Here is a 25601-nt window from a genome sequence, read left to right on the forward strand (position 1 = left end):
GGGCACTGGATGTATGCTGGGAAGAGCTCCTTGGTGGTGGAAAGACGCTGAGAGCTGATCTCTCTCTGCAGCGTGCTTCATGGCTGAATTGCTCCCTGTTTATGGAAAATTATGGGCAATGGAATGAGAAGAAAAGGTGCTTTATTACGTTTCCTCCCTTGTCATAGCTATGAAAATGCCAGACAGTTTAGTACCAGAATAAACAAATATTTATTCTGCTCTTTCTTTTTCAATCAGACTGCTTCCCATTTGAATTGTTTAAGATCTTAATTGTTTACAAAGAGTGCGTACAGGAGGAACTCATCAATGTGTATGAATACCTACAAGGAGGGTGTACATAAGATGAAGCCAGGCTCTTTCCGGAGATGCCCGATGGTATAACAAAAGGCAGTGGTCACGAGCTGGAACACAAAAGGTTCCCCCTGAACCCCAGGAGCAGTCTGTGCTGTGTGGGTGCCGGAGCACTGGCACAGGTACCCAGGGGCTGTGTGTGGGGTCTCCTTTGGAGATCTTCAGAAGCACCTGGGCACAGCGTGGGCATCTGATCTGGGTGGCCCTGCTGCAGCAGGGGCTGGGCTCAGAGGGCCCTGAGGGCCCTGTCCATCTCAATCGTTCTGTGACTTAAAATGGCATCTTTCCCAAGTAAGAGCAGCTTGTCAGAAATCTTGTAGATATGTAATCTCAGTGTTCTAGCAGGTGAAGGCAATGAGTTTTGACTCTTGTTAGTTAAAGAATGATCATGCAGAAGCAGACTGTGTTGTGTACGAAGCAGGAAGACCCTTGTGCTTCTAGGAAGGGGCTCTGTTCGGTGCTGCAGCTCCCACCCAGGCATGAATGAGAGAGCATCCGTGTCTCCTGCATTTCTAGTTCAGGTTGGGAAACAGGCCACAGTATCCAAGTGCTCAGTAAGTAGTGAGGCAGGTGTGGTGTGGAGGTGGTGAGGAACAGTGAACATAGAAATGATAGAGGAAAGAACTTCATGATAAGTGGCAATAGATGTTTGATGAAAGAACAGGGTGATTATACAAGATTAAACCTAGAAGCTTGGTGAACTGAAATGAACTGAGTAAAAGCTTGGTATTTCAGTCATTTGCTAATTTATAGCTCAATCTTGTACCAGGACTGCCAGAGCACAAGGACCACACAGGATTTTGGTGAAAATGAGCAACGGGAGCTAAAGATCACTGTCTGGCATATGCATTGGTTCCTTTTACAAACATTTATTCTCTCTGTGTAAATAAAGAATAAACAAGGGAGTAAGTATTAATCTCAAGTCAATTAATTTAAGTCCGAGTAAAAAGATCAACCTCCCCAGAGGTGTTTCCTGTGTATATTATATTGGTTTTCAGCATTAGGAAATCACATCTGCTAGAATGTTTTAAATGTGAATATTTTTAAAATCTTTGTAATGTTCAAGAGGCTTCCTGTTTCATTCGTTTTTTAATTACATTTTTCTAATTACCGTTTAAAGCAGGAAATACAATTCATTCTATAAAACAGAGTTTCTTTAAAGAATCAAGTACACTGTAGTCACTAGCAGCATAGCCTCCCTTCATACAAGAGCTTCACAGTAGAAGTGAATAAAATTCCTTTGGTAATGCTTTCAGCTAAATCAACAGTTATTCATCGTATTGTTATAGCAAAGAAAATGCAGCAGCTCTGCCAGAATATACTCTTTTTAAAAGTATGTTGCTTTTTTTCCCATTCCACCTTTTTAACAGAACAACTGCTAATAAAGATGGAATTTACCAGTTTGAACTGGATGCAAAATGTAAGGCAATTCAGGACAACATTTTGTCATCATCGATCAAGAAGAAAAGGTAGGTTCTTGCTATGCTTTCTGCTTTGTTTGTTTTAAATAAAAGACTAACAGGTTGCCTGCTTCTTTTACATAATTCTTAATGATAGTAATGTGGAACTGCACAAGAACAAATTGAAGTTGTTCAACCAATGTTTGTTTGCATTTTTCTTTCACGTCTGTTAGATTTATTCTAGTTTGGATTTAAAGAAATAAAAATAAAAATCATAAGTCAACAAGATTTCTCATTCCCAGTTAGCAACATTTTATTCTGATGTATTTACAAAAAAAGTAGACCAGAATTTGTGAGATATAATTTTAGCCTTAAGTATCCTCTTCCTGACTGGCAAACACTCCTGCTACAAGCATCATTAGTTAATGGTTCTTTTCTTTGTGTTCACTAGAGTAAATATAGAAATGTAGTATAAAAACTTACTGAGTAATTGCACTCATTATTGCAATAACTACTTCACAGGAAACTAATTATTCAATTTTAGATGTATCAAAAATTCTCCACCCCAAATCCATTTCTGGTTTCCACTTGCTGTTCTGCCTTTTCCTGATGTGAAAAAAAAAAGTCTCTGCTAGTGGCTCTGCTCAATTTCCTCCCACTTAGTAAAGTAGAAGTTGGAGAAGCAGCCCATTGCTTCTGACATATAACATCTTGCCTATATGGATGCAGCAATATATATAACATTGTAAGTAAGAAGAGCATCCTGTTAGGACCAAGTGCCAGCTTAAAATTAAGTACTATAGTATTTCTAAAATTGGAAGCTATTTTTTACTCCATTTATGAAGAGAAGAGGAATGGAATGAGAAACCAAAACTCTGCTAAAAATATTTACATGCTTTTCTCCATTCAAAGGACTGTAGAAGCCAAAATTTCCTTAACATTAAAGAACTTTTAAATTATGATTTTAAAGCTTCTCCTGATTTTTCTGCCCTTTCTCACTTTCTCATTGCTTTCTAAGATCTTTCACAAGTTTTTAAATCACCCTATTCCCAGCTTCTATCTTTACTGTTTCATTTTTTTTTCTCCTCTATAAACGTCTCCTCCCACCTCTATTCCTTCTCATCAGCCACACTATCACTGAATTTTTAACTTTTGAAAAATGTCAGGCCACCTGAAACAGAGGTCAAAGAATATAGCTGAAGTGTATGTTTAATAGCAAGAGAAGAACAACTAGTCACTGTGTTGCCTCCAAAATCCAGCTATGGCAGTATAAATGCTGTTATTTATCCCGTGTGTTATAAAGTTGTAGAGGTTGCAGGAATGCAGACTTGCTTTTCACATCCTGAACATTCTGAAGATGCTTGTAGGAGAAACAAGAAAGCATCAGACCTTTATTTTATGGCCAGCAAAAAAGGAGCTGAGCCATTAAATGAGGCAGAAGATGAACTGGGTAGGTGGGAAAAGAAATTGGTATTTGGAATGAAGGAGCAAAGGATTGCTTTGTGCTGTGAATATTGCAGCTCATTGTCCCTCACTGAGAGGAGCTGTTGGGATCTTTGCTGCTTTTTTAATGTGTGACCACAAGCATGGTGTATAAATACATTAAGGGACATTCTGGACACTCTAGCCTCTTAAATTGGCCAGAACCAGAAAAACTTTCTAGTTGTAATCTTGTCAAATGATTTGATAGTAAAAAATGTTCTTTAAGTATAACAAGTTTGTGCTGGTGGTGATAAAGAGCCTGAAATGCTGAGTTCTTTTGGCACCTTTTCATTTTTATTCTAGAGTGAGCTCTGTGTATGGTCTCCTGAGGGCTTTAAAAACTGATTGTTGTTTTTGTAGTATTAAAGTGTCCAAAAGCACAAGAGAGCCTCCATTTCTCTGGCTTTTCCTTCTCCTGTTTTTATTTGCTTCTTCCTTCAACATGAGCCACGAAGGAGGAAGATCTTCCTTTTTCATATCTGCTGCTCAATTTTCCTTCTAATTCAAGTAGCTTTCTTTCAAGTATAGTTCCTGCAATAACTTGGAACCTGGATGGATGGGCTGCATCCATCTCTGTTCTGACGTTTTACTTATTGTCTCCCTACTATCTCACCACTGCTGTCCCTGCTGTTGTCCTTTAGTTATCTGCCAAAAATTAGAAGATACTTCATCAATGCCTCAGCTATGCATAATAATTGCACTTTACCCACTGCAGTTAATGTTGACAGTCAATGCATACCTGACAATTACCATAAGCATAAAACCCTTCCAACGGTTATTTGCCATCGAGGCTCATGCAGTATAAGTCAGTTTGCTACAGCAGCAAATTATTTTAATGTTTAGGATGCAGGTAGCAGGCAAAAATTGGACCAAACATGTTTATTTCCCTATTCTCAACACTGTCTTGTCCACATATTGTTATAGCTCAATTTACCTGAGTTTTTTTTATCTTAGTAATAAAGTTATTTTAGCATCAGTGAGTATGTATTTTTAGCTCCTGGGTGCCACTGGAAATGTATGTATTGTTCCAGCTCTTTAAAATGAAACAGTGGAGAAGAGGATTGTCTAGGTTACAGCAGAGCTATGGAATAATGTCTTGATGGCCTTTCTGGACTGATTCCATTGGAGTGAGTCCCTGAGGCTCCTTCAGAGGAGGAAATGGTAAAATAGGCTTTCTGAGAGGAAAACTAAGCTTTTGGGGCTGTAAACCCAGCTGCAGAAAATCCCAGAGCTTCATTTTGAGTCTTTAAAAAAAATAAATAAAAATCTGTGGGAATACTGCCTATGTTCAAGCGGAGTTCATCCCATGGAACTGGCAGGATGGAAGCCTTATGCTGGGATAGGCAACTGCAGTGGCCTTGCAGGGCTCCTGTCCGCACAGTTTGCTGCTGAGGTATTTGTGATGCTTGTGGTGCTAAGCCAGCACTGGCAAAGGTGGAATTTGGCACACTGTGGTGTCTGTAAGTCACAGGAGGAACACAACCAGAGGCACAGGGTGAGCGGAGGGGTGTTTGCTGTTGTACAGACCTGGGAATGTTGCTTCCAGGTGAACAGCTGAGCCCTCGGCCACCTCTGAGAGGGATTCCACCCAGCCGACAGCAGTGGAAGGGCGGCAGTGTTCTTGCATTCTAACACACGGTGTTGTCCTAGATGCAGGTACACAGCTTATGGTACATGTACTAGAAGGCCATCAGCCTCTGACAGTGAGTACCTACGCTTTTTGAGGGCCCTTAATACCAGCAGTGTGCAAGACACTTATTTTTCTTCTCACCAAATGTTTCTCTGCAACTTGCTAATAACTTGTCAATCAGTGCTATATCTTTCTGGTAACTTTTCGTTTCTGACTCTGATATTCATCTCATCAATATCTTTAGGCTAGAATTTGCTTTTCTTCTGTATTTTTTTCTCCTAGATAATGATAGTATAAATAACTTTCCATATCCTGTTATCTTTTTTTTTTCCCCCTAAATCCCAGCATCTAACATTTATTTATTGTTTATCCTTAAGGAGTAAATGATGGGTGATTCAACATTAGGTTGTCCTGATCCTGTGCTTCTATCCCCCCTTCTCCTGCAGCATCTGCTGCCTGTCCTGCCCTGTGCTGCTGGCACTTGTCTGACCCACAGACAGAAGCCCATTTGGGTAGGTGCTTCAATAAGAAAGTGGTTCCATTTCCCTGGCTGCAGCTGCAAGGCTTCCAGCAGGCAGCTACCCAAATAGGAAGGCCTTGCTCCTGGTTTCTCCACTCTCATCACTTCTTTATTCTGCCTATGGAGTTTTATGGAATCTTTCCCGATACAGTGAAACACACCAAAAATATGTATGGTGTGTGCTTTATTTACATATATGTATATTTTTAAAACAAACAAATTCTGGATTGTTTTTTTTTTTTTCTTTTCTTCCCATGGTAGTGAATTAAATGGCCTGTGAAGGCATTTGAATGGTACAAAAGCTGGTAAAACAGGGTTGGGGTCGTGTAAGTACCAGACATGTCATGAGCAGGAGATCAGGTGTGTAGCTGAGCTGGAAGGAGAAAGAATACACCGCACCAGGTCAGAGTGGCTGCAGATGCAGTGAAGCCAGTTGTACTCTGCTCCCACTTCGGCCCATTCCTTCCTGCTCCCTTCAGTGGTACAAGGGCTCAGAAAAATTAGTTTGTTCACAGTGATGTAGCTCCTGTAGGAGTTTTCTATGTCTGGTAATGAATATAAATGCTTCCTGTGTTTGTGCATAGAGTGAAAATTGTCACAGGTACAACCTTGAGCCAAAGACCAATTCTAATGCAGAATTTTTGTGAAAAAATTCTGTTTCTATGGGAAATGGAACGTGGTTTTACTGTAGGATAGACAAGCCAGTTAACTCCAGCAGTAACAGGTGCTTTATGGAGGAAACAAACAAACAGTAAAAAGGGATCTGTTTTCTCAAACATTTACCATAAAGTTGTGGTACTAAACACGCTGAATACAGAAATAGAAGAAAGCTTTCAGTGTTGACTGCCTTTCTGCTGCAAGCCACCATTACCTACGTTTTCTTTTCTATCAGTTTTCACACTTCATTTAACAACAAGCGAGGTTTCGTGCCTTCCCAGCCTTTTTTGTTGAGGAAGTTCGAAATATACTCGTCTAAGTTCCAGTTTAAGTAAGATCATGGTCATTTGGTTTGGAGCCAGCACTAAGCTGTTTTTGCTGAAATTCTACAAGGCAGATGCTTATTGGAAACGTGTCTCCCATAGAACTTGTAACAGTTACATCCACACTGTCTCTTATTTCCATCCACCCAATCTCCCTTTAAATTGGAGCTGGTTTTTAAAAAGCTGTAGTGGGAATCAAGCACAAATGGGGGAACTGTTAACACTGAACCTAGTGGGGAGAAAGTGTCTGCATTCTTTTGGCTTGCATGATCTGCGATATTTCACATGTAGACGAATGTAAATTTCTTGATCCGTTAAAAAAGCAGAAAACTCTTTGGTTACATGTACCCTGCTGGTGCTCAGTAGGGTAAAACAGATTGTTTTTAAGATATAGTTTGAAGGAAAACATATCTGCAAATATTGGTTTACAGCATAAGATGACTGAGTTGAGCTTTGGGGACTGTATGAGGTGAGAGAGAAAACTGTAACTTTAGTCTTTATTTGCAAGAACCACATGTCAAAACATTTTTGATGTTAAAAACAACAAATACAAGAAACAGAGGTTTTGTATTTTGGACTTCTGCAGGAGAGAGAACTTCTGAGGGGTCCAAACCTTCAAGATATGCATGGCTGTAGTTTGAAACAGCAGCACTTGAAAGTGTGCAAAAAGTTTGTTAGACATCACTGTTAAGAAATGATATTTAATAGGTCATGCTAATTAAATAGGGACAGTACTGTTACAAATTACAGAAATAAAATAGGTCATGGAGTTCTAAAAGCAAACTATTATATTTGCACTGTGCGCATTATTATTAATACATGCATCATTTGAATGTTTTGGAGACTGTTTCTAAATATACATACATATATATTCTAGTGTTTGATGTCATTGCCTGTTTTAGGTATCCAGAAGATTATTATCTTCACATAGTCAAAAAACTGCAGAACTGCACCTGGATGAGGAGACCGGAAGAATCAGCAGAATTCAGGTAATTTTAATTGCCTCATTTGGGAAACTGTTTACCCTGGATTAGTCTAACAAGCAATATATTTAGATCTTCCATTTTAAAAAGATAATTTGGTGTTGCTTTCAGACTGCATTTGCAGTTATAAATTTCTATTATTCTTTTGATGCTAAGGCTCTTCTTTATTTGAATTGAGCTGTGCAAATGGAGTAAGATAAAAGATCTACAAAAATAAAGGAATTTCACTTGTCTCTACTATAATAATAGTTAACTAACTTATCTAGAGAGGATTAAAAATACTGCTGACTCAAGTCCTAAGGTATTAAAGAAAATGAATGTGATGTTATCCATCTGAATTTGCAGTTTGGTAAAAGACTGTAATGAGGCAGCGTGTTTCTCACCCCAAGTCTATTGCTTCTATTGCAGAAGTGCCCTAGGCACTCATTAGTTTGGCTATGTATGTCATGGTCCTCGTGCCATGGAAGCACATGACTAAATCTGTCCTTGTTCAGGGCGTCACATAAGTACGTGCTCAGTAGGGACAGTGATGGGACAGTGATCTATGAAAAGCTTCCCCACTCATTTGGAAATGCATCATGCTGTGTTAAGAGAACAGCTTCCCTGTGCCAACTCTATTTTCTCCAGGGGAAATACTCTCTTGAATTACATTATCACACGGATTAGAGTTAAGATTCTGTCAAGATCATTAAAAATGAGTAAACTCTCCTACCTTCCAAGTCTTTGGAACTGACTAGCATTGAAAACAAAACCTACATACTCAGCTTGTGATGCTAGTGAAAGAAGTAGTTTGTTGGCAGGGAGGGGCTCAAGTAAAGCTTTTCATGCAACATAAGTTGCTGTCTTTGCTGTGTATCAGTGGTATATTACACAGAGTTATGGTTTGTGAAACTTTCAGTTAACTCAGGCAGGCTTCAGCTGAGCACAGAGATATCAGAGCATGATGAGGAGCTGCTGAAGAAGTCTGTCCTGTGTCAGAATAGGCAGGTGTTTTGTATGGAATTGAAAAGAGGTGAAACAACTTTTGTCTGCTAAAGTTAGGGTTTTTGTTTTCCTGTTAATTCTTTTTTAACTTCTCTTTCTTCTCAATGGACCAGCTACCACTTAGGAGAAATTTGCCACTTTGTCTATGCTAGATACATGAGTCAATGTCATAGCACCCACTCCCTCTTCCATCTTGGCTTCTTTCTCATTTTTTGCTTCCACAATCTCCCTTCTGCTGAGGCAACTTCTACATCTTCCATGGCTATGAGAATGGAACATGACACTTTCTCTCTAAGTGGACTTTTAGTTCAAGATGCTTACTATTTCTTTTGCTGTCTTTTTGCCTTTTGGCAAAGAGTTTGGGTCAAGGTGGCTTATAGAACCAGTAATCGGACTGGAATTGTACTTAAGAGCAAACTGTGGGGTGCACTAAGCAATCTAGAAAATGGACTATATTTACACTGAAGTGAGCTTTCTAGCATTAGCTTAGCTCTAACGCCAAGTGAGAAACGTTTTTTGCAACTCATGGTCCAGCACAAGCTGGACAAATTCTGTTACTCCTTTGACATTCAAAGGCTCTGCTGTTAGGGTTTCAAAGCTATTTTATATCTAAACTTGCTAGAATACTAACCAGTTTATATATAGTAACTCATACCGTGTTGGAGTACTGAAGACAATCTCTATGAAATTTGGCCTGCTTTGACATCATTCATATGTTCTGTTGATATGACCAAGGACTGGTGATTTGATGTTTCAGGTGTTGCTGATGATTATCATTCAAAAGATGCATACTTTTGCATAAGTCCTTTCTTTTTTTTGTTTTCTCTGACTCATTTTCTGGAAACAGGATATTAAAGCTTTACCATTGTCCTCATTCTCTGACCATATTGTAGACCTTCAAGGCTTCCAGCCCCCAGCAGTTGGTCAATACAAGCTTTTGAAGAAAAATAAAAATAAAAGGAAATTCCGTATAAAATTTACTGACTAAATCAGAATACACTCTATGCTTACTGCACTCCCAGATGTATTTATCAGTCTTAAGCACAAGAGCCTGGAACTGGCTTTAAAAGGAGTCTCTAGCTGAGAAATGATGCATTGATAGAGCTCTATGGGGAACAGAGCTTCTAGAAATGCAGTGAAATTAATGATTTAATAATCCGTTCGCAGTGCATCTCGTCCTTTTTCTAACTTTGTCTAGTATTGGTAATGCATAATAATTGTATAATATAAATATTACTCAGTTCTAAAAATCTCATTAAGTGGGTAGATAAACACACACATTTTGCAGAAGAGGAAATTAATCTCAAAGGGGCTGTGCAGTAGGAATTGGGTAGTACAGCTAGCCACCTTCAGGAGGAGAGAGTGAAGCTGCCTGTCACATTATTCACCTGCAGTGCCACCAGAAATCTGCCTGCTGACTAGACTACAGAGAAGCTGCTTGACTCCCTTCCCTGTTTGCCCATCTGTTAAATGGAGTGAACGCTTACATACTTCTCAGGCGTGGTGTCAATTGCAGAACATTTTGGTATTATGCTGAAATCTTAAAGAAGAGATGTGAATATTTATAAGGGACTTAATGTTTTATGCTCCGGGACATGAACTAACCTCTAATTTATAAGGTTCAAAAGAAGCTTCCCAGGAGTAGTGAATTTCTCAAAGCAGATTTCTTGTGTTTTCCTTTGCAGCTTTTGCTGTTGGCTACTATCACAGTAGTAGTGGGATGAATGAATATGTGATCCAATGCAGAAACTCTTGTGTTCCTAGAAGACAGTGTTGTTTGCCAACGAGTACACATCATTTCTCCTTGTAAACAGAACTCCCAGCAGATCTAAGCCAAAAAACAAAACAAAGCAGCAACAACAATAACAAAAAAAAACACAAAAAAAACACAAAATATGAACTAGAAGTTCAATTCAGGAAGGAAATACTTGCCTTTATGTATTGGCAGAAAGGATGTATCTGAGAGCCCTATTTTGCACAACCCACTGTTTGTGCTGTGGCGTTCTACAAAAAGCACAGTGCAGAATTCTAGGTTGACCCTTCCCTGCCTAGCTCAGCTCTGCCATGCAGCTGTGCAAACTCTTTCCTTTCGTTGTCAGAGAGCTGTCTTTCTCTCTTTCCATATGTTGTCTAATAAGCTGCTCCAGCATATGTGCTCATATGAACTGGACTGCATTGCTATCTGGCAGTGCTCAGTGGTTCTTGGCAACTGTGTGCTGTTTACCCATGCATTTCTCAAAGTCAAAAAGAGTCATAAGGCAATTACAAACCATGATTTCCTCTTTAATACCTTTAATACCTCTCTTCTGTGGTGGATTTTGTCCAGCCTCTGTTGGCTCTCAGACCTACAGTTAATTCAGTATCTGTAATGCTGATATCAGTACTGCTGGATTTGGGTTGCCCTCAGAGAAGCCCAAGGGAACACATGGTTTATTGTTCCCAAAATCCAGTTAAGATTCAGAGTGCCCCATAAAATTGTCACCTGCTGTTAAGGAGCTCCTATCTAACGTAACAGTAGATGCTAGAAAAGGTGGTGTATTTATATATACCTAGCAGTGCTGTTAGTTTACTGGTATAAATGGCATCCTACTAAGTGATTTAGGGAAATTCTTCAGCATTTGTACACATGCTACTGACACACAGAGAAAATATTTAAATTGCCTAATTACAGATACCCAAGTGTGGTGACAACTAAAACAAGGTATTGGGGAAAAAAAAATTCTTCCATTATTAGTAATCTACTGATATTTGTTGCTTGAAACACTTTGTCCTTTATTCAAGTGATGTTAAAACCATGGTGTGAAATACCCTTAGCATCAGGCTTTAAATAATTGCCATTCTTACTTTGTGTTTGGTTATCTATTCTATGTGGTCTTTCAATTCCTGACTGAGTACAACTGAAGATCCACAAATAGATATGACTGTGTAAGCATTGCTGGCTTGGATAATGAGCAAATGCTGTATAGCAGGAGTGACATGATATTCATTTTGCAGACAAGCATTCATTTGTGCAGGTGTTTGTTGAACACCTACTACTTAGAACATGGGTGGTTAACCTTTTGGCTTGCTTGGGCCACTTAGAGTGAAGAGAAATTGGCTTGGGCTGCATACAAAATATAAAATATAGTTAATGTATGTAAGTAGCAAAAATTATTATTTTTTTTTTTAATTAAAACATAAAAAAGAGAGCAACAGAAACATAAAACTAGTGGGATATTTGACCTTGTTTTTGTGAAACTGATGCATCAGGCTGTTTTTATGACAGGGATTGCCATTCCTAGTGAGTTCTCAAGGTGTTTGTCAGTGACTTTTGATAAAATTTTACTCTTCTTGTGCTTCACCCTTGAAAATAGTTGTTTGCAAATACTTCCAGAAAGCAATGACATAAATAAGGTGTGACTGTGACATGAAGGATATCTTTCTCTGTTAAGAGAGGGCTTATAAAATTCTAGTAAAGGGATGTGATCAAAAGTTTGAGTTGAATATCTGACTCCAATTCTATACATTCAATTTGAAAAGTCGCATGTAATTTATGATTTTTTTTGTCAATCTTGAAACCTAATCTCAAATTCTTTTATCAAAACAGAAAGCATGGCTGCATATTTTTCACTATCACAGGAATGTTTAGCTGATCTATCAATATGCATACAGTGATTTGCCATAACTTGAGTTAGCACTGTGCTGTGCCCTCCCCTTGTCCTGCTTTCAGGCCAGTGCAATCACACACCAATGTGTGGTCACTGCTGAGTGATGGGGCCGCATGCAGCCCAAGGCCCAAGGGTTGGACATGCCTGACTTAGAACAATGTTTTGCATTTTTTAATAATTTTTTAAACTTTTTAATACAGTGTCCCTCTTCATTTTTTCCCTACCATGTTATCTTTTTCAAAGCTCCAAACAATTCCATTGTCAGTGAATTTTCTTCTCTAAATGATTAATAGTTCTCTTTGTGTCACACCTGATTAGATAGGTATATCCTATCAATTGATGCATAATGCCTGGTCATGAATATTTCAGCTTTACAATCTGAAAATTTGGTTCAGTAACAGCAGAGAGATCATTGTTCTCTAAACTGAATGCATTATAGGGTTTTGTGTATTATTTCAGAGTTCTGATGGGGCTAACCATTGCTTTTCAGTAAAAATCCTATCCTGTTAACATGCATATATATTTTTATAGACTTGAAGGCAACAGGACTTGTAAGGTGAGTAACAGAGACTCTAACAAAAATGTTTAAGGACTTCTAAAAGTATTCTGGAGCACAGCTGGGCTGTCTGTACCTCAGAGAAGATAACAGTCCTCTTATTTGGAAGTTGCGATATGATTGATTTAACACTTCTGATATTGTGCGCAAGAAAACTGTGCCGTTGTAGAAATGTGTAGTTGTAGAAATGAATTATTGCTTAATGGACTTACAACCACCCATTTGTTCACTAAGTACTATATCCAGTACTTCTCATTGTGATTCCTTTCATCTCCTCAGCTCTTTCTTTCTTACAATCACTTGTTCTATGTCGATTGAAATCTTTGCTAATTCTTTGGGGGCTGAAGACTCTCAGTGTTTCTGTAATAATCATAACAATTAATAATAAGGAAAAGGCTGATAATGACTTAGCATGAAAAAGGGAGGCTAATAGAGAAATTCTCACAGCTGCCTGGAAGCACTGTTCTTAAAGCTCCAGACAAAATTTGTGTTAGGTGGCTTCCTCTGCAAAGGCTCTCCTAACTGCAGTCAGTAGAGTCTCAGGTTCCCCAGGTAACTTGAATATTAATTATTATATTAGTATTCTTCAAAGGTTTTCCACTTAAAAGAATTGCTTCATTAGTGCAACAAATTACAGAGCCCAATTGGGTGTAAGCTGTAATTGTTTTTTATACTTCCACATCCCTTTGCTTTACAGACTTCTAAGCTTGATGTATTCTAATTTGGGCTGTACTCCTAAGGTGGGAAATAATCTGCAGTTCTTCCAAATAGTTGCAACTCGTGTTTTTGCTGGAAGCTAGCAAATAGCTTAAAAAGCCCTCAAAATGGGTAGCGAGGAAGGGAGGGTCGGTATGGAGAAGGGCTGAGCAGATGCTGTGTTTCAAAGAGCCTCTGGGCATTGTGTTTCTGGGCTATCTTGCATAGCTTGAAGCCTGGCAGAGTAATAAAACAGTTCTTCACAAGCAGTCTTGTACTGTGAGAGCTGTAGGCTCTGCCCTCCCTCGTTACTGAAAATGAAGAGAAAGGGAAACTCCTGGATATAAAATGGGTTTTAAAAATCCAGATGTTACATCACAATTTAGCCAGCATGATATTTCAGTCCTACCAATATATTTGTAAGTTTTTATTAAAAAAAAAAAAAGCCAAAAGAACCCTAGATCTTGACAGAAATAGTTGAATTCAACCCATTTTCCTAGTCCTGTAATTTACACTCCTGCTTTTTATTTCACTCAAAATCTATTAACATTTTCCCGCTTTATTATCTCTTCAGAAAAGGGTGTGAAACATTCTTGAAGGTGATGAGATCCCACTGTTACTTGAAAGGAACATTTTTTAGTATGTTACACAAATTTTAACAGTATTGCTTAACACATCTGTGTACTGCAACAAAACATAGTCCAAACACAAAGGTAATACCCTGCAAGGTCAATTTATGCTTACATAAGCTCACACCACAACATAATCAATAGCTTTCCTAACACTAAACAGATCAATAACTCCACTGTACTCTTTGAAATCTTCTATTCCAGTATATATGAAAAAACATAGAACTCCGAGATCATTGTGTGATTTAAGAATACATTTGCTTCATGTTTAATAGACCATAGGTAAAATCAGAGACTTATTTCCATTTCAAAAAAGAAAAAGGCTTGGACAAGAGATAGGAATAGGTGACGCTGTGGAGAAATGGATGAATCTGTTAAGTGCTTTGCAGATGTCATACTTTCCTAAAGATTGAAGAATTCCTGTAAGAGGAAACTAATTTTGGATTAGATTTTGTTATGTTTTTATGGTTGACCTTTTCCAAATGTTTTGTTTGAAAAATCTATTATGCTTTTTGCATATTCAGCCCTGGTTTCAGGTTCAACCTTGCATTTCATTGTCTTAGACATACATGACATACTGTATTTATGAAGAGTTCAAGGGCTCGTCAGTGTGGCATATCCCTTCACCACATTCTGTTTCGGATATATTTAATCACTCTTTTCTAAAAGATTGCAGTAATTCTTAATATGCCTCGTTGCACTTTGGTGCTATTGACTCAGATTGTCAGCAACTTGGAGAAATCCACTGTTCTAGAGCCCCCAGTGCAGTACTGTAAGGTAATTTCTTGCCCATTATAAAGGATTGCATAACTAAGCATAGATAAAATATCCCCTCACTGTTTGTGACTGAATCCTTTAAATTTTTCTGGAATATTGCAGGTATTTTGTAGGTTTTTTTTTTTTTTCTGAAAATCTCCTCATAATGAAATTTCACAATCTTTTTTTGTCTTTACAACAATCTTTTTTTGTCAGTACAACAGCTTGTATGAACTGATGACTGCAGATACCCAAGGCAGACAACACCTGAACAACTGTTGGGAAAATAAAGATTTTCTCTAGTTGTTAGTAATCTACAGAAACATTTGTTGCTTGAAATACTTTGTCCTTTCTTCAAATTATGTCAGAAACCATGTTGTGAAATACACTTAGCTTATAGGAATTACAGCTTTAAATAATTGCCATTCAAGAGAAGGTTCTCTTGAACTGATTAGTTTCTGAATATTTGCTGTGAAATTGGGCTTGCAAGTGAAGGGAAATGACATTCCTATAGAGGGCTCATACAGACTTCTGGTGCTTAGTTAGATAGAAATGGTTTTCATTCATCTAGTTCTCTACCACCTCATTTCTATTTATTTGCCTGTCTTTGAGCAGGTTTGGTTTGTTTTTTTTTCAGGTCAGAGTTAGCTTCCTGCTGTAATGCAGTTCACAATTTTATTGCTTCTCAAAACAACACCCCACTGGGAAGTAACATGAGTTATGAAGTGGACAGTAAAAAGACCATCCTCATTACAGAAGACATTTTTAGAATGCTGCCTGTGGTAAGAACTGTATCCTTCCCTGTTATTATAATTACAGTATTATGTATACTTTGAAATAGTTATAGAACTGCTTTCTTTTATTTCTCTGGAAGAGCCCCTTCGCCCTGTATGCTTTTCCTCTTTCACTTTGTGTGACTTTCTTTTTAGCCTTCCTTTGCCAGTGGTATAGGCATGAACAGCACATCATAGATCTGGTTGTGGGTAGAGTTACTACAGAACCCAAGCTGCTGCCTGTCATGGCAGTCAGCTGAATTCAGGGCTGAAGAATTGAGGAAGGTTGCTTTTTTTTTCATTCTCATTTTTTAAATACATTTCAGTTTTGAGCTATATTTCATATTCCTGGTATTCCCATGCTATTTCTCCTGAAGGCTAAGGCTTGTCACTTGTGGAGGGTGTTTTGGGGATCTGATGGTGAGATGAAGTCTTTGCAGCCAGAAACATAGACTGAGCGAAGGAATTAGATTTTGTAGCTAGGGTATTTTAGCAGAGATAGAAGATCTAGAAACCAGACAAAGGTGTCCTGGTTTCAGCTGACACTGTTAATATTGCACTGCTGCTTTGGTTGTTTCTGAGTGCTAAGAGGGCTGAGCCGGGCCACTCAGTGAGGAAGAGCCACTGCCTTTATGATGCAGCAGAGAGGTGGGACAGAGCAAGAAGAGGTGGCCAGAATTAGGTCTGGGGTTATTCCATAGCATGGGTGCAGAGCTGGCTTTGGGGGTGGTTGCTGCTTGCGGATTGGCTGTGTGTTGGTTGGCAAATGTTGGTAGTGGAGCATTGTTTGGTGGGTAATTGTATATATGTATATTTAGTTATTCTTGTATTTTTGTTTTCTTTTTCTGTATAATTTTTTATCTCAACCCCCTAGCTGTTTCTAGTCCTCTCCTTATTCTACCTGGGGAGGAGTGAAAAAATGACTATGTGGTGTTGAGCTACTTGTTGGATTAAATTTCAACAGTCTTTTTGGAAACCAGTGTGAAGCTTGAAGGGTTGAGATGACAACAGGTCTGATGAGAGCTTGTTAAAACAAAACTGTAACAAGCATGACAGTAACTTAATAGTTGCTGGTCACAATTTTATTTTTTTTATTATTTTTGGAGATCTGTCAGAGTTTTTTCATGGAACCATATTACTTGCTATATACGATCCCTGTTGCACTGTTTGCCATCTCTGGGGGCTAGACTAAGGTTATCATTTTTCTGTAACACTGGTTGTGAAACTAATCTGATATTTGTATTTGATATTTCAGTAGTCTTCATACTTTGGAAACCGTATCTTGGAAACTATTAATAATTTCACTCCTTACTTGGTCTCCTCAGGGAGCCAGGCTATGGTGGAAACAAGTGGTAATGTTCAAATCAGTATGCATCTAATGCTATGCCTACTTAACGTACTTCAGGTTTTGTTTAAGGTTAAACAACTGTTTCTGAAAATCCTCCAAAGGTCTGCCCCAAACCTGGATAGTTAATAGTGGCAGAGAGTGGAGGTTGATACCTAAAGGGGTGGGTACCTAAAGCAGTGGGCACCCACAGTGTTTTGGAATTTCACCCCTGAACAACTGCAGAATCCTGATGAATTTGGAAGACGTATGCTGTTGCCTTGGCAATCCTGGAGAGACAAAAATCACTGCAGTGTGCTGGGACCTGGTCCATTTTTACTGAGACCTGTTCAACGCTTTACAGCACCCTAAAGGGAAAGAGATACCTGGATTTGAACAGGCCCAGCTATTGCTCCATCTCCTCTAACAGGCCTTGTAGTTCAACTAGAGAGCCAACCTGTGCCACTATTAGTTGCCTCTATATAAAAGGCAAATAAATGGCTACAAAAGCCAACTCATTTAGTAGGGAAAGAAACTTAAACAAGGATGGAAGAAAATGAAGCAGAGCTATCATAAGGACAGGAGGAGAAAGAATCAGCATTCATAAAGGGGACAAAAACAGTCTGACCCCTAATTGTGGGTGAACTGCAAGATGTGCAAAAAGACCTCAGCCATCATCCAGGAGATCATATTGTCAGCTGCCTGCTCCAGTGTGGAATAATGGGGCCAGTTGCCTGGTCTTAGTGGGCATAAATGCCAGGCAACTGGGATCCTTTTCTAGGGAAGGAATCATTAACAAAACAATTGGATAAGGGACTCAAACCTTCACCCTAAGGAAGACATGGTACATTTCCCAGGCAAATGGAACCACTGTGGAGAAACATATCTAGTACCTGAGGGAATTAGCTGTGCTGGAGATGATATATAATATTGACCTAGACAATGACCAGTTATCTCAAGATCAAATGATGTCAGGTGCTGGCGATCTGTGACAGAAATTTGAATGGAGCACACCGTCATCATATGCCAGCAGACTTACAGCAATGTTCTGGAATGATAATGAAAGAAACAATGGAGGAAGTTGCAAATCTACTTAAACAATATGGAGAAAATCTCTCTTCCTCCCCATGGACCTGTGTCTCAGCACAGAGTAACTGTTGTAGGAATTCAAAGACAGAATGTCCTATCTAATTCTGATGTGTGTGATGAGTCTAGTGCTTTCTTATGCTGCTGTGAATCACTAAAGAAATGGAGGAGGTGACAGTGGTTCCAAATGAAAGAAAAAGTGTAGTATTTCTTAATGTACGCTTGCTAGGCTAGCCACAGTTCTCTGTCCTCTGTGTTTTTCTACTGTCTTCAGAATTAAACAGGATACTTGAACATGGTTAATGATACGTTGCCAGGCAACATGACATCTGCCATTTTCTCTGCTCTTTTTACCTTGTTGATAACAGTTCCCCCTTATGCTTTTTTTTTTTTTGAGCAAATTGATGAGAATATGAGGAGGGATAATGCTTCGTGTAAGTAAGTTTTGACTCACTTCTACATGTAGATTCAGTTTCTGCAGTTGAAGTAGATTTGTTGCTGGCCTTCTCTGTTGAATGGCTCCCATAGCGGAGGGAGTGAATGAGATGTATGAGAAGTTTCTGAGACTGTGGGATAATAACCAACTAAATTAATATCAACTGAAATAATCAACAATTTACATTAATTTGCTAAGTTGTGATCTGTGCTCATTCACAAGTGGATGCACTAAGGTCTCTTTCAGGTTCCCCAGGGCAAGACAGCAACCTAGTATTACAAAACAAAAAACAAAAAACAAAAACAAAACAAAAAAACAACTTATTACAAAATAATACGCATTTGCAGAGTTACCTTCTATTAGCTGACATAGACGATGACAATGTGACAATTCCCAGTGTGTTTAAGTGTAAAGGAAAATGGGAGAATTGAAGCTATCTTCAGTAGGAGCTAGTTCCTTAGCTTTTCACAGATTCAATCCAGTACTAGGTTTTTTTCATTACACAAATGTAAATTATATTCATCCCGTTTTAACCGTCTGACACTATACCATCAAAATTCCCAAGACAGAAGTAGCGGTTTTCAGTCTGTTGGTAACTGTTTTTGGCTTCTGGCCGTCTGTGCCTGGCAATGCAGTCTGCTAAATGGTGAATGCTTTCACTGGGATTTACGAGATTAGAGCTGCAAGGACAAGTGACTGAAGGCACAAAGAAACAGTCAAAAAATTTATTAAGCATGCACTGTCTCTTTTTATTTGTTTGCAGTCCTCTCCTCTTTCAGTTTATCCCTTCAAGAACTGTGCTGTGGTTGGAAATGGAGGCATTCTGAAAAATTCCAGCTGTGGAGCTGAAATCGATCGTTCTGATTTTGTGTTTAGGTAAGAGCTGCTTCATCTCTCTGAAAGCTGTTGGACATTTCTACAAGCTTAGCAAGCTTGCCAATGCCAGTTTGTAGCAATGAGAGATCTATCTCGTGAAGAGTACTCCTCCAGCTTTATAGATTTAAGGACTCTGTTTCCTTAGTAAAAAAGGGATTTTAGGGATAGATATATAATCCAAAATTACAAGGATACCTTGCCAGTAGTGTAAAACTTGATTATCTGAGAAAGTGATATTTCTTTTCAATCAGCACCCTTAAGGAAAGAAAAAAATTTTTTTTTTTTTAAATCAGGAGAAGATAGTAAAAAAAAGTCTCTGAAATTAAAACAAGTCTGTTGTTAAATACCATGTTTACTTTTGCCAATGGGTTTATCTAGTCACGAGTTGGGTCACTAATGCAGTTATTTAACTGTCCCAGTATTTGTCTTACCATCTGTGAGCATAGATTTAAATAATTTTTCATGGAATTATAGCATCATTTGAGTTGGAAGGGATCTGTGACCTTTAAACATCATCTAGTCCAACTGCTCTGCAATGAACAGATATGATCAACATGCAGTGGGATCAAACGCTCTCAGTAAGTTTGCTGATGGCACCAAGCTGCAGTTGACAGAACAGAAGGAAGGAATGCCATCCAGAGGAACCTGGAAAGGCTTGCAAAGTGGGCCCACAGTGGGAACCTAGTGAAGTTCAACAAGGCCAAGTGCAGGGTGTTGCACTTGGGCCAAGGGAATCCCAGATGTGCAGAATGGGAGAACTCATTGAGAGCAGCCTTGTGGAGAAAGACTTGGGGGTTCTGGTGGATGAAAAGCTTGATGTGAGCCAGCAGTGTGTGCTGGCAGCCCAGAAGGCCAACTGTATCCTGGACTGCATATAAGAGGGGTGGCTAGCAAGGAGATGGAGAGGATTGTCCTCTTTTACTCTGCCCCTTGTGGGGCCCCATCTGGAGTACTGCCTCCAGGCCTGGAGTCCCTAACACAAGAAGGGAGTGGAGCTGTTGCAGTGGATCCAGAGGAGTCTATGAAGATGATTAGAGAGCTGAAGCACGTCTCCTATGAAGAAAGGTTGAGGGAACTGGGCTTGTTTAACTTGGGGAGGGCTCTGGGGGGACCTCATTGTGGTCTTCGAGAAATTGAGGGGAGCTTAAAAGTAGGAGAGAGACCTCCTTTTTACATGGTCTGATAGTGAGAGGACAAGGGGAAATGACTTTAAACTAAAACAGGAGAGATTTAGGTTAGATATTTTGTGGAAATTTTTTACTTGGAGGCTGCTGAGGCAGTGGCACGGCTGCCTTGAGTTGCGGATGCCCCATCCCTAGAAGCAATCAAGGCCAGCCTGGATGGGACCCTGGACAGCCTCATCTGGTGGATGATGATCCTGTCTACAGCAGAGGGTTGGAACTGGATGACATTTTCAGTCCCTTCCAACCTAAGCCTTCCTATGACATCTATGGTTAGATCGAGTTGTTCTGAGCCTCAACCTGTTTCTTCAGCTCCCTCTGTAGAATGTGGAAAAAAAAGGCAAATTCGGAGCAAAATTTGGCCCACTCTTTCAGTGCAAGTGAGAGATTGTCGTTTCTGCAAGGAAACACTAACCAAAATACTTCTCTCAACGATGACCAATCACGTGGTCTCGTTGACTGTTTCCTTTCCTGACTTTGAGTAATATATCTTTCCAATTAGATAACTGATTTTAATACGCGAGAATTCTGTATACTAACATGCTAAACCTAAAGGTGTGACTTCAAAAGAATACCTCCTTTACCTTATAACAAAACCATTCTTTCTGCAGTTGAGCAAGTTCTGCTATTATCTCATGAAACAGCCATCAGCGTTGCTGTGCCAACTGAGGGATTGGTATCAATCAGTCTTTTTAGATGGGAAATGATAGAAAACTATGCAGATTAAATGCATGGTTTAGGCTAGAGGTGCAGTATTTTCAGGCAGTAACGTAGGGCATTCATAGACTGTCTCCTTACAGGATTTTAACTGTGCCTCTGATTTGTGAGATGGTTTATGAAAATGAGCTCTGTATGCCCTATTTTAACCATCTGTACAGTAGATTATTATAATAATTATTATTTTTACTAAAAGTGCTAGTGCTGTAAGCCTTATTTAATATTTGTAAAGTACTTAGGGGTTCCTGGGAGCTGCGTGAAAGTGTCATTGCTCGACAGAAGAATTTGCAAATAAATACTGTGAGGCATCTGCTTAAATAAATGTTTCTCAATTTCAGGTGTAACCTCCCTCCGACAATGGGAAGCATTAGCAAAGATGTTGGCAATAAAACAAATCTTGTGACGGTTAATCCAAGTATCATAGCTCAGAAGTAAGTAATACTGAAATTCCGTTTCTGTGCAATATTATATAATTGCTTGACGTGATTTAGACTTTGTTAAAAATCCATTGAGATAACAACATAGAGAGCAGTGCATACTGATTACTTCATTAATGAGCTTTAGTTCCCATGTAAAATATGTACTATTCTAAATGGAAGTCTATTATGCTTGGTCTTTTTTTAGCAGAAAGGAGTCAGCAGTACCCAGATTAGCAAGTTACTTGGTTGGTACCAGTTTAAACTTTATAACCAAGTAAAACTGATGATTGCAAGCCCAAGCTGCTTCCTTTCCTTCCATGACCTTTATGACCACATAATGTAAGAAAGGAATTACAATAATAAATTGGGAAAGCTTGGAAATGCGTGTCCAGCTCTATCAGCAGGACTGTAAACACATGTTCCTAGTTAATATGCTAAAGAGCTTTTCTGATGCAGGATGTTTTCTAAATGGACGCCCAACTTCTGCAATCTGTTTTTTCATTCCACACTGGTCACTCTTCTTTTCTCAGTAGTTTCTTCTACTTCCTTGATGAAAAGAAAATCTAATAAGGCCAGCCTGACTAATCCAACATCTTCAGACATCTTCAGCAGTCTGGAGCTGCAGCTTATCTATGAAAAGGACTGCCGTGGCATTTTATTTGCTGCTTACTGATCTTACTGTGTCTCACTGTCTGTTATATCAGTATTTGTCAAATGGACATCAGGCAAAGCTTGTTTTGACTTTTTTTTCCTTTGTTAGAAGACAGAAGGAAAGGTACAGTAAGCATAGAAATGACTAATAGGCATTTGCCATTGTTTCAGGATATAAACTGAATTTTTGCAATAAGTCTTAACTGCTTTGATGGCTACCCAGCCCTTTTAACTTAAATGAAGATGAATTGTAGCTTGCCCCAAAATAGATTTAGCTCACTGATGTTAGTGGAGGTGCACTAAAGTCTGAGAAGTAAAAGTTGGTTCAGTGACTCCACTTCACTGGTGACTGCTGACCTAGTGCATGATGATCTTGTATGTCCTTTCCAACCTTGTGATTCTATGATTTTATAATATTTCTTTGACCTTGATCATAGCCCCCTGCCACAGGTACACTCATTTTTTTTTTTTTAGCCAAATTAAGCAACCTTGAAGTTAACAAATCCTTTAGGATTTGAAAAAAAACTCATTATTTAAATTTTCAGAGAAACTTTTAAAGCTTTAGAAAGAGGAAAGGACAAGGAAGCAACACAGAGCAGAGCTATCTTTTTTTTTCTCATCTAGAAGTCCTGTTTTTACTTCATTCACTTTGATTTCTGTGTCTCAGTACTGAGTTAGTTTGATGTTACCTCTTGAACTCCAGGCATGTCCAACCTTTGGCCCCTGGACTGCATGCAGTCCAGCCCAGCCTGTCCTGTGGCCCACCCCATGCCCTGCTGTGCCATCATGGCATGGCATGTCATCTCTTTCATGCAGGGCAACCAGGCCTGGCCTTGAATGCACACTACTCACTCAGAAACAACCAAAACATCAGCCCAAGACAATTCCTCTTCACTCAATGTGGCCCAGGCAAGCCAAAAAGTTAACAGACTATCTTGCAGGAAACAAGCACAGTTATTGTGTGTCCTAATTAAGCTGGGCTACACTACACCTTATAGCTTGAAGGGAAAGAAAGTTCCAGCTTCAAGCTAAGAAGGAACTACAGACATCTGAATTCTGACCTGAAGGCTTTTTATACATATTACACTGAGTAAAAACAAAGATAATTCTGGGAGGAGAGACCAGAAGTTCACCCTTAGCAATAAGCTTGGGACTCTTGCTTGCTTTTACTACATGGCTCTTGGATGCATAGGGGACTAGGTTGAGCAGGAAAGGCTGAGAGTCTCATTCATCGTGTTTCAGAGTCTGCTGGTAATGGGATTTTTCTGAAAAGCAGAAACTGTAAGTTTAAATCCCTGCAGACTGAGACTGGTTGTCTCTCTCTTTCCATGAGTTCAGTTGTGCAAGAGGCAGTTGTTAACTACAGTGAGAGTTTTGATTGGAAATAGCAGTAGCTGCTGTCCTCTGTGTTGTTCTGCATGAGAAAAGAGTTTGAACGTGCTCAAGTTGCAAAGAGAAATGAAAATACTTTTTCCATTTTCTGGAAATAGAGCTATTTGTGAACAGTGGTCTCTGGTAGCCAATAAAAGGTTAAAGTGCACTGCTCACATGGGTAGCTGCCAAAAAAAGAGGACTCAGTGTTTTGAAACCCAAAGGAATTGGAAGTGCCATATGTTCAGATGATTCAGACAACTAAGATCTATAAAGTAAATTAATTGAGAGGCACCCTTGTGTCTTTTATCACTCTGTAAAGTTCAGTATTTGGGAGCACTGCATTATTTGATGATGAGAAAAATGTCTCTTTGCTGACTGTTGAGGAACCAAACCGAGTATAAATCTTCTTCACCTGTGAAATTAGAGCACCATTGTTCCCGTTATTGTCAAAGGAGATAAATAGACATGCCTATATTTCAGCTGTTTTAAAAGCATGTCAAAAGCAACTAAAACCCTGCAAAATTTGTGCACCCACTCATCTTTAGTGCTTCAAGACTGCTCATGTGCATAATAGTATTTCCACACAAGGCAGACACCCAGGGTTTGAAGAGGGCTTATTATCTACATGTTGATGGAAGAGATACTTTTCACAGATACATGCAGTACATACCATTAGGGAAGTATTCTTAAGCAGAGGATGTATCATTTTTGGTTTTTGAATTCTCCTTCAAAATGTTTTGAATCAGCCACTTCTGCAAACAGGTCCTCGTCTCCTTAGCTGTGAATTTTTCTTCTCCAGTAACTCCTGTGTTGCCAAATCAATCATATGCAATGTGATCTTATTATACAAAAGAGCCAGATTTTTCCTTACAGCACATGTGACAAGATGTAACAGATCAGTATAAATTCACAGTGTAGACAGGCTGAACTGGTACAGAAGGGTTTACGAATCCTATATGCAAGTGCAGTTATGCAGTTTTGGTCTGTAATATATTTACTTCATAGTGTATTCTATTCACTCTTTTTCTAAAATATTATGCTTGACAGATACAACAAACTAAATGAGAAGAAGACAGAATTTGTGGAGAATGTTGCGGTCTATGGAGATGCTTTCCTTTTATTGCCAGCATTTTCCTTCAGAAGCAACACAGCTACTTCTTTTAAAGTCTATCATACTCTGCAAGAGTTCAAAGCAACCCAAAGGGCAATATTTTTTCACCCCACTTATCTGAAAAGTCTTGCCCAGTTCTGGAGAACTAAGGGTGTGAAAGCCTACCGGTTGTCATCTGGTTTTATGATCACTAGTGCTGCTGTTGAGCTGTGTGAGAATGTGAAGCTTTATGGCTTCTGGCCTTTCTCAAAATCCACAGAGAAGATGCCAATCAGCCACCACTATTACGACAACCAGCTGCCCAAACCAGGTTTCCATGCAATGCCCAAAGAATACAACCAGATCCTTCAGCTTCATGGCAAAGGCATTTTGAAGCTGCAGTTTGGTAAATGTGAATCAGACTAAAAAGGTAGGTCACATTCCTAAAATGTCTTTATTTAAGTCATGTGTCAAAGCAAAACTGGTTTTCAGTTTTGTACTCTTCTTTAAGGAGACATTTCTACCTTGCAATTAATAAATGTTGTGTTCGTAAACAAGAGAAATATTGGATAATATATACAAAGTACTGCAGAGCTGAGAAATGCTTTCTATGTGTGAACTTAAGATGGGAAGATAACACATTATCACTGCAATTTGCAGTCAGTCAGTAGTGTCTTCTCATCTCAGGTAAAGGTTTCCACCAACCTGTGTTTGGTTTGAACCAACCTCCTTTGTGAATCACTTTATTTAAGGCAGTCATGCACTGTAATCTACAAGAGATGACAGCTAATCCTGACATAGTATTTCCAGGTGTATACAGAGGCTAAAGGATTAAGTTGGCCCCATGTAGGACTAACATGTATGCGCTCTTATTCCCTCTCACTAGGGAAAAATATGTTTAGAGCAATATGCTGTCTCAGCCCTGGGCTGGAGAGCAGCTTGTGGACAGCAATGAAGAAGCTGCCATACACTACAGCAGATCTTGCTGAGCATTTTACCTTGAGGCAGCCCAGAATCTGGAAGTTACAAATACAGGATGAAGTGTCATACCTTCTCTGTT

General features: G+C 39.1%; 1 protein-coding gene across 1 annotated transcript in view; it reads left to right on the top strand.

The window, feature by feature from the left end:
* Positions 1-25601, top strand: part of ST8SIA6 (ST8 alpha-N-acetyl-neuraminide alpha-2,8-sialyltransferase 6) — a 45394-nt gene that overhangs the window by 8212 nt on the left and 11581 nt on the right. The window contains exons 3-8 of the mRNA XM_085227327.1: positions 1722-1820; positions 7266-7352; positions 15252-15396; positions 18997-19109; positions 21346-21438; positions 24499-24971. Coding sequence (XP_085083453.1) covers positions 1722-1820; positions 7266-7352; positions 15252-15396; positions 18997-19109; positions 21346-21438; positions 24499-24967 — 1006 coding nt within the window. The 3' untranslated portion in view covers positions 24968-24971. The remainder of the gene's footprint in view (positions 1-1721; positions 1821-7265; positions 7353-15251; positions 15397-18996; positions 19110-21345; positions 21439-24498; positions 24972-25601) is intronic.

Source organism: Meleagris gallopavo, chromosome 6, assembly GCF_905368555.1.
Source record: "Meleagris gallopavo chromosome 6, MGAL_WU_HG_1.1, whole genome shotgun sequence".
NCBI classification, from domain to species: domain Eukaryota; kingdom Metazoa; phylum Chordata; class Aves; order Galliformes; family Phasianidae; genus Meleagris; species Meleagris gallopavo.